Here is a 9,909-nt window from a genome sequence, read left to right on the forward strand (position 1 = left end):
AAACTTTAAACAGCATTTTAAAAAGCAAAACACATGCTTTATTATTGGAGATTGGTCATTTTTCCAGATTAACAAAAAGAAAATCTACGCCAATATCAGCAACTACTCTTCACATACTGACTTTCCAAAAATAATTTTGGACTCTGATCTGGCTTCATGGTACTGGTATCCAAGTACATGTGATTTATATTGTTTTACTTTCTTATTTAAAAAATTGAAAACAGAAATATGAGTTTATTTAGGATTAGCAAGAGACTTTATTTTATGAATAATATGAAGTATAGTGGGTTTATGAACAAGCTATTCCATACTACTCATCAAAAGATAGAAAAGTTTATTGGGAATCTCTTTAAATGCTTGGAAAACAAAATTAAATTACCAATCTAATTTTTTCACAAATTCCTGAATAAGCAATAACTCATGTATTTTAAACTATTACGAGTTTTTACTAAGGAAAAATTAGTTTGAAAAGGTTCTTTATTGATTAGTTTGATATATAATAAAAGCAATAAAAACATTTTATGAGTTTTTAGAAAGTTTATTATGGATACTGGGAAAGTCCCATCATCACCAACCTCTTCCCCCAAAATAAAAGAACCAACATATTTGCATATGAAACCTGGATCCACTTGGTACAAAATTTCAGTCTTAAATAAAGTAATTAATGTCAAATAACAATAAAACTTTTTTTGAAAATGATCAGTGTGATTCAGAAATAAGGAAATCATATTCCACTTGTTAAAAGTTAATAGGTTTTGACTTTAAAACTTGCCAACAGCTTTTTGAAAAGGTAGAAACTCATGATTTATTTAAACAGGTATTTTATTAATCAAATGCTTTTGCCCAACCAACATATCCAAATATTTTTTAAAACACCTTAAATCAAGTTTAACTATAAAGTCATGAGACTGATTGATCTTTTTAACTAACATAACATCTATTTAGTCAAAGGAGTAGTAACGCTTTAAGTTAATGATCATGAGTGTTTTCTAAGGATGCTATAATGGCCTAAGGCAGTTTTGAAAAGTCTCTTTTGTAGCTACCTTTAAAAGGATATGAGTTTCATAACTTAATCATTGATTTGCTTTGGTCCTGAATATTATTCCAGTTCAATTATCTTTTATATTCACCAGTCTTAGAACTTTAGGAAAATAAAATTAACCTTCATTGAATGAGGAGCTGTCCACCTGTGAAGATATTCAAAGGAATATTTTCTGGGTTCTAGAAGTAATTCTGAAATTTGACCATTTACACTGTCTTAAGATGTGTAAATTGTAGTAACTACTCACATCATAGAGATATTTTGTACATGCCTATCATTTTGGAATAGAGCTTTTTAAAACAGCAGTGACTCATAACACTGAAATAGGACTCTACAGTTAAAAAATGATAAGAATAATTTTATACTGTGTAACAAAACTCATACTAGATAACATCTTGAAAGTTTGTAGCTGTTAGTTTTTAATTTATATATATAACTCAGTAGCATGGACTCAATAAATTGACAACTCTTCTGAAAGTCTCTCTATGTGAATTACTGTAGTTGAAATTGTACTTAAGTGTCACACATAGCCTTTATTGTAATATGATATTAAATAGCACCAGTATTACTTAAAGGTAAAGTGAAACATTAATAGAAATGCAGAAAACAGGTTTAATTTCTAAGTACAAGACAGAAAGCATCTCCTAAGTGAAATATCAATTAGATTTGGATTAAGATCACAGTCAGATAAACATCAGTCATAAAACATATCAGGATTTTGCCTGGAAAAGTTAGAAAGAAAAGCCTTGTATGTCTCTCTTTTATATTCTATTACCAAAAAAGATGCATATGCTTATATAATCAAGACAGTGCAATATCACCAATAAAGTTCCTTGTGGAAGATACATTTACTCTTTCTATATATTAGCTCAACAAGATAACAAATATGATAACATTGCTTTAAAGCAATCTGATTAGAGCAACATTTACAATAAGTACAAAATATACAGTAAATTGAAACATCTTGTTAAATATGTCTGTGGGTTAACAATACTCTATTTAAAAAGGAACACATCTTCATGAATCTATTTGCACATTTGTTTTACTGTATTTAATAGCCCCTGTCATCACTGTATGCTTTTGTTACTGTAATTTCTGGGATCTTTGTATTATTTTATCTCTAAGTATCCTTATGACTTTATCTGCAAAGGTAATTTAAAAAGTACTACTTTCAGAGTAAAAAAAATAAGAAATCCCATATTTTTATGAGCAGCTGTGCACAAAACTATTGTAGCATTTGAGAGAAATGTCCCTTGATCATTATAGATTTGTCGTTATAAAATGTATACTTTGACTAAAGCAAAAACTGTCTTTTAAAATTAAGTATTGCCAACCTACTGTATAATCCTAGTTATAAAGTTAGATATGAAATCCTTGGCTTTTAATTAGAAAAGCATTATATGAAAAGATCTGCCAAAAAGCATTTCTAGATGGGTTGCCCATCTTATTAACTTTCTTAATTTGAACAGTTGGGGAATGAACAGAACAGTAGTGCTTTTATGTTAGAACAACAAAGAAGTATTACAGTATCCAAATCTCCAGACCTGGGGTCTAAGTATTCAGTCGTGGCTCAGTTGCAGGCTGACAGAAGAGAAGCTGCGTCCTACGCTTGTACACAATGGGGCAATGACAACATCTGTCACACTCTTCCATATTGTCTGCACTGAAGGCAGGACCATTAGGCAGGTCTTTACAAAAGGCATTATGATCCTGGAATGGAGGAAGAGAGAGGAGTAAGGATTATTGGTATTACCAAATAAGGCTACTGACTCTTGCAAATGCAGGGAAAGATATAACAATGACCCAATTCACCTAAATTGAGTTGAGGATTTGGAACAAATGAACAGTGACCCACATTGTGATAAGATGCACAGAAGATAAATTGCTTAAAAAATAAACAGGCATGTACATGATAAACACCAATATTCTTTCTATTAGTAGCAGGTGACCTGAAACAGTAAAGCAAAAAATAAACAAAATGGTAAATTTATTTACCTGATCTCTGCCTCTAAGCACTAACCTGCCTTAACCTTCCTGTTTCTCTGAGGTTCCATTTCCTAGTAGCTTTTCCTCTTGTCTCATCCCACTTCCCTCCCCGTTGGACTAGGCTGGGTTGGATACTCCTTTTTTGTGCTTGTAAAGTATGGAAACAAACTTCTTAATCCTCAAGTTTACTGAACAATATCATAAATGGATGCTTATATTTCTGTCTCTCCTATTAGAATGTAAGCTTTTTAAGTGAGGACATCCTTGACCCTTAGTAAATACCTGAACTGAGGTGAATTACCATTCTCTTATGCTTTATGTTATTAATTTTTTACAGTAATTACACACACTGAAGGGGGTTGTGTGGTATAGTTAAAAGAGCCCTGCAATTACATCAGAACTCTTAGACAAGAAAAACCAGACTATTCTGTATTTATTTTTTCTGTATGCCTTAAGATAACTATATATTTTCATATACCCCAGGCTGGTTAATTTTTTCTGTAATCCTTTGAATAATTTCCTTTATTATAGTACTGCTCTTTGGGCACAAAAGCATTTGTGAACTCTCAGGCATTGCTGGAGAACTTTAATAGAATTTTTATTTTTACTTCAGTGGACACAAGGAAGTAAGGTTGATTTTCTTGGTTTGTCATTAAAATGTGACTTAAATAAAGGTCTGTTGTATTTAGCCCAAAGTGAAAAGAAGATCAGGCATTTGTCTGATTGAGGTATTTTTGGAATACTGAATTATTCATATTGACTGTCTACACAGATTGTATTTATCTTGTGTTTTGTTCCAAGTGCTAAAGACTTCAAGCAATTTTTTAAAGAAAATTAATTACTAGGCATTTCAGAGCTAAACAGTTGAGTAGAAATCTGAATGACGGCAACATTTGACTTCTTATCCCAATTATGTTTCTTACTTGATGTGTGGCCATGGGCAAATCACTACAAATTAAAGAGCAGGAAATCTTACAGACCAGCTATCAGGATTAACAGTTACTGTACATCCTTGACATGTCCATATGATGTTCTCATTATAATGAATAATAAACAGAACTATTTTGAAGTCAGAATAGATAATGAAAACAGTTATGACAAAATAATGCCAAATTGACATAATACAAGACTTAAGTTTAGGTTGGAAAGTTTTTTAACCAAAACCACTTCATTCAAAATACAATGCACTTTCCATTCTTTTTGGGCTGAGGAATTTTCTTTCCCCATAACTCCTTAGATCTCCATGTCCTAAGAGGGAATTAAGCACAGGAAAAAAGTGGATTTTTCAGTTCAGCAAAGTGCAGTTCCCCACATTTGAGGACTCAATTCATAGGATGTAGTGAACTCATTTTAATTTAATTTTCTTCAAGTTTTTGTTCTCTCCCTTTGGATCAGAGGATCCTCTGATAACAAAATTAAATTGTGTTCTCAACATCCCACATATTTTCCTTTCTGAAACGCCAGGCAATTTGGGTAACCCAAAACTTGGTTGAGGCTCAGTGTCACCAACTAAACATTTAAATAAATCTTTAATTATCATGCATGGGATAATAAAGCCATTAGAACTGAGACTTTTGTTTAGCTTTGTATTAACTATTAGTGTCATGCAGATGGCCTCGTCACAGCAATTTGTCATATTAAAAAGTCTTCTGGGAAGTGAGACTGCTACTATTGCATTTCCAACAGTTTGGGCCATCTGTTTGAATTGCATTACAGCAAAAGTAGAGGTAGAGGAGCTTAAGCCACATTTCTTTGGTATAATCCACTTGTGATCAATTATCTGTGGTCACCAAATGTCAGATACCTCAGTCTCACAATGGTATGGACTCAAACCAATTCACTGGTCCCCAACGACCTGTATTTCTGGCCTAGGATTCAGTTATCATCAGACTGAGTTCTGGGTATCTTGTTGTTGTTTGTTTAAAGAATCTAAAATGGTATCCATTGTGACCATGCAATGTGGTTCAAAAATCTTATTACTGCATATTTTCATAGCTGTGACCATCAACCTTTTGGTAAAACAATAAATAACCTCCAACCCCTGTCCTCACCTCCCCTCCTCCAAAAAAAAGGGAAAGAAAGAAAGGATAAAAGTAAGAAAGAGAAGGAAAGAAAAAAGTGAAAAAAGCAAAAAAAGAGTTTATTCAGATGAGTTTGCTCTTTTATAAGGCCTCTTCTTGATCTGGTCTTACTGTGTCATTGGAATATAATCCATTAATGATAAATCTATTTTATCAAGGTATAAACTAATTTTTAAACATTTTTGTTTGAAGTTCTTTCCCTACTTGCAATCACAGCTGCCTGATGACAAATTTGATAGTTAAATATTAATGTTCCACATGAATGTAATTTGAAAAGCAAGCTGAAGTTAAATAATACATTTTCTGTGGCTGAAAAAGAAGTGGTTTGATGATTCACTGTTAGAGGCACTACACAAAAAACATCTCCTCTTCTCAGGAGAGCCAGGTGGAGTGAAGAATCATTTGGTAAACTGTAGTTTTACTTATATCTTTGCACCATTTAGTAAATGAAAACTTTTTTGTTGTCAGTTATTCCACAAGTGCTTTAGGAAAGCCTAGCTTTGTTGACTATAAATATGGCACTCAATATATCCAGATACCTTCATGGCCAACATTTCACAATATACTGTGTATTTCACAATATACTGTGTTTTTCACATTTTTGAAAGTGAGAAAATGGACAAAGAGGTTAGTTGAGTGTTTTTATTTCATTAGGAATCCAAAACTTTACGCACCGATGGGCATCTTTTTAAAAACTCTTGTGCTAATGTCAGAATATAAGCTATTGGCCTTTGTGGATCTGCTCATGTATAAAGGCAAAGATTTTCATTCCTCTGGCAGTCTTTTGGCACTTTCAATACAGTTTTTAGTGATCAAATTAAATTGATGTCTATTGTTTATCCTTTGATTATTGGATGGGTTTTAATTTTTCCTTTAAAAGCCTTTGTAGACTCTTTTTTCTTTACAGATCCTTCCCAGTTCTTTCCTCCTCCACAGATTTAACTGAGTTTACCATCTCTGTACCTAGCCAGCTGCCATGATGTGCTGTGAGTAAGCTGAAGGCAGGTCTTGCATCTTTTTCATTCTGGGCCCAGTGCCCAGCACACACTAAGCACTCAATAAATTTTCTTGGTTGAACTAAATAGCTAGCTAACCAACTAAAGAAACTGATTCAGATGGTAAAGGGGAATGGAGAACGATTTCATAATTTCTAACACAGAACACAGCATGTATTAGGGTGTGGCAATATCATATAAAGTGGTTAAAAAGACATAGAGGCATCTTGGGTTATACATTTCTCCAGGACTGTCCTAAAAGACAAGCTTGGCAGTTGTTGCCATTTGGGGGATGATCTGAATGTTCTTCCTCTCAGAGTAAAGTGAATATTTTTTTAAAACAATAACAAAACTTCCAGGTAAAATATGACATTTCCTTAAAAAATTTTAATGCTTAAAAATGTTCTTTAAAGCTTTATGATGCATTTTGTGTGTGAATAAAATTACTCAAAACATTGTATTGATGTTCAGTAGGTTTCTATATTTATTTTCCATTCAACTAGATGCCACTCCGAATTGTGCCTCATAGGTGAAAAAATAACTTGGATGCTTTCTGATTTCATTAACCTGCTGTTTAAGTTTTCATTCATTTGTGCTGGAAGCCCCTTTGCCTTAATTGCATACACTGCTCATCTTCTCTGGTCTTATCCTTGCCATTTGCCAGTGGCAGGATTAGAGCAGCTCCTCCATAGCATTGCTTAGCCTGGTCTGATATCCCTTCCCAATGATACTGTCAATGGCATTCTGCTCAGAGATCGCTTTTGTTTTACCTCGAGCACAGGTGGTGACTGAATTAAAGGTGATGAGAGAAATAAGAGCCCTGCCCAAAACCAAGGCACAAGTCAAAACAGGGCCGTATCAGAGAGCAGTCTGTTGCTGGAAGCAGGGCCTCCAGGTCTCCACCTCCACAGTCAGCTGGGCCTTAGCATTCGAAGGAAAATCCTGCTGGAGGACAAAGGGACATTCTTTCTTTTGTTTAAACTCCTAACCCAATCTACAATTCTTAAGAAAGCACAGTGCCTTTCAAGGCCTCCCAGTTCCTGCTACTGCATCCGGAGATGATGCGAATTCTTCCCCCTACAAGCCAGCCTGGGAGAAGAGGAGGGCAGCGGGCAGGTGGCAAAGAACATTCCTACGTTTCAGAAAGCCTGTTCACCCTACTGTGCCCCATTCTCACCAGATGTGCAAACAGCTGAGGGTGGCAAAGAGAATTCCCGCAGCGAAGGCCAGGGGGATAGCCAGGAACACCGTCAGGAACTTGTAGATCACGTATTTGCTGATTTCAAAGAGGGCATGGCTGCAGATCCACACTTTGTCAAAGGAGTGCGTAGACACCGGCTCTGCAATCACATCATCGAATCCCACCTGCGGAGACAAGACACAGGGATCCCGAACTGTCACCCAACCTGCCGCCCCAGGAACCAGGAGAGCTCCGGGTGGAAGACGCAAGCAAGAAAGACTTGGCTGAAGTGCCCCACCTTCTCTTAGGATCACAGTGGGTGCACAGGAATTTGGCTAAGAATTCCTGGCTGCTCAGGGGAACTCTGCGACGGGTAGAATCCGGGTTCTGGACCCCGCGGGTCTGACCCACCGGCAAGGTGTTGGGGTTGGGGCAGGGGTAGAAGGGGACCCCTTCCCCCAGGCCGTGGCAGGGGCTTGAGCCTTCATCAGGCCCAGGGTAGTACCCGTCCCGGACTTCACCTTGAGATGCGAGTTGAGCCGATGGGGATCTCGGTCGGTGCCCAGGTCCGCGAACTTCTCGGGGTCTGCGTAATCGATGCCACTGTGGTGGCTGTAAGAGTCGTCGTCCATGAAGAGCTGGACGTCCGCTTTCTCGGTCTCCAGCCCCATCGCGGCGTTTGGTGCGCGGTGGCTGCAGCCGGGCTGGCGCGGCGAGGCGCGGCTCCGGGCCCGCGCGGCTTCCCCTTCACGTCGTGCCGGGCCCCGCCCCGCCTCGCCCCGCGCGGCCCGGGCGGCGGCCGCTTTCCGCTGCCGACTCCTGTTCCCGGGCCCAGCGCAACCCGAGTCCCGCCCCGCGGCCCGGCCAGGGGGCGGGGTCCGGACACAGCCGGCGAGGTGGCTCCCGCCCCGCACCTCCCGCCTCCCCTCCCTGGTCGGGTCCCAGTCGGGCCCCGGGCCGGGAGCCGGGTGAGGCATGGATGTCCCAATTAGGCAGATCTCGGCTCTGCCTAGGTGGGTGAAGTGTGTCTTGGTTATGAGGACCCTCATTCCGCCCACAGAGGGGCCGGAAGGCTTCTGGGGTCACATGCAAGACAGCCGGAACTGGATGCCTAAGAGTGAGAGGGGTGACCCAAGGATGATGGACTTACTGGAGGCAGTCAGCTTAACAGTGTGGGGTATAGAGTAAGAAGGTCTGTCATCACCGGCTGGCTCTCCCTTGTGTGCCCTGGGCCAAGGTACGGAGCCTTTCAGAACCTCAGCTGCCTCCTTATAAAATGGGAGCAATTGTACCTGCTTCACAGCGCTGTCGCTTGAGAATTAAATAAGTTAATTCAAGTAAAACTCTTCCGTGGTCCCTACACACAGTCCTGTTTCCCATCAGCGTTGTTACTGCTGCACTATGAGATAAGGAGCCATAACATACTTGATTGCCAGGCGATCCTACAAGGGCCAGGGGAACCCCACAAGTCCATCAGCTATCCCAGTGCCCTCAGAGTATGTGAGTCTGCTGGAGGCACTGTGAGGGATATGGAATTGTGTATGTGAGCCTCCTGCCCATAGGGGTTTGCATCTTAAAACTATGAGGGAACGTCTAATTTCTCTCTCTCTAAGTGATAACTTATTTTTCCTTGGAATCAGTTTCTCTTAAAAGATTTTAGGTATCTCTAAGATGCGGTTGTATCTGCAACTGCCTTATAGGAACCATGTAAACAAACCCCTTTCATAAAGCCACACTGCAGTAGATGAACCAGTCTGTGGACTACTCACTCAAATGCTTTCAGAAGGGAGGAGCTTGCAGATTCATAAAGTGTTAAGATCTGGTGGACTTAGACATGTGCTTGGAGGAGGAAGGACTCAGTGAAAATCTGTCAGAAGCAAAATAATGGGTCCTAGACTTGAAGGGGTGCCTGCAGCTTGTTCAGAACGTGAAACATAGTAGGCTCGCGTAGGTATTGCTGAATACAGTGCACCTGGAACTCACTACACATATCATATCCCCTTGTGTGAACTGGATTTGAAGAATCACTTTTTCTGAAAGGAAAATACTATTTTTGAAACAATAAAAATTACAAAAAAAAAAAAAAAAAGCAGAATCTGAACTGGAAAAATATTTTGGAGCCAAAATTCAATATTCCAATAATTAAATAGAAAGTTTACCTACTGCTGCTGCTGCATACGAATGGCAGTATTGTAACATTGTAGTGTTACATGGTTGAATCTCATGTGCCTCGCTCTCCAAGAGTTGGTTCTGCTTGCCCATTCCCTCATTTCTTACTTTTCTTTGCCAATTTTATTTATGTTCAATTAATTCCAAAGTGATGACTTGGATGTTCTGCTTATTGCTTTTTCTGTATTTCTCTACCTCCTCCATTCACCAAAGCAGGCTTGACTCTGAGAGTTGGGACTTTTCTAGAATTGTTTTGCACAACAACTGTTTATCAAAGTAAATAGAAGACATTAATCCTTATGGAAATTCTTAATATTGATTATCAGGAAAGTCATTCCCATAGTGCTACAGTGGGCTTAAGCAGTGACTGAACATCTGGCATTAGGGCTTCTTTCCTTATCATTCTTTGTCCTCTGGTCATATTTACATTTCCAGTGGGATTAGGAAGACATTTGC

The 9,909-nt window shown here is 38.7% G+C and overlaps 1 protein-coding gene across 2 annotated transcripts; it reads right to left on the reverse strand.

The window, feature by feature from the left end:
• Positions 1-517: 517 nt before the first annotated feature.
• On the reverse strand, positions 518-8,132 carry CAV2 (caveolin 2). Of its 2 annotated transcripts, none has more exons than XM_010947633.3 (3): positions 7,806-8,110; positions 7,282-7,469; positions 518-2,752 (listed from the first exon to the last, which is right to left on the reverse strand). In XM_010947633.3, the coding sequence occupies exons 1-3, from the start codon at positions 7,953-7,955 to the stop codon at positions 2,602-2,604; spliced, it is 489 nt and encodes a 162-aa protein (XP_010945935.1). In that variant the 5' UTR covers positions 7,956-8,110; the 3' UTR covers positions 518-2,601. The 2 variants fall into 2 exon arrangements, with proteins under 2 accessions (XP_010945935.1, XP_074223277.1); XM_074367176.1 differs by lacking the exon at positions 518-2,752 and adding an exon at positions 5,148-7,049 and having other exon boundaries at positions 7,806-8,132.
• Positions 8,133-9,909: the final 1,777 nt, after the last annotated feature.

This window comes from Camelus bactrianus, chromosome 7 (genome assembly GCF_048773025.1).
Source record: "Camelus bactrianus isolate YW-2024 breed Bactrian camel chromosome 7, ASM4877302v1, whole genome shotgun sequence".
Taxonomy (NCBI): Eukaryota; Metazoa; Chordata; class Mammalia; order Artiodactyla; family Camelidae; genus Camelus; species Camelus bactrianus.

Coding starts and splice junctions, on each gene's coding strand:
- CAV2 (XM_010947633.3), bottom strand. CDS start 7,955: ATGGGGCTGGAGACCGAGAAAGCGGACGTCCAGCTCTTCATGGACGAC. Junction 7,470..7,805: donor GGCTCAACTCGCATCTCAAG/GTGAAGTCCGGG, acceptor TTGTCTCCGCAG/GTGGGATTCGATGATGTGAT. Junction 2,753..7,281: donor CTCAGCTGTTTGCACATCTG/GTGAGAATGGGG, acceptor CCTCCATTCCAG/GATCATAATGCCTTTTGTAA.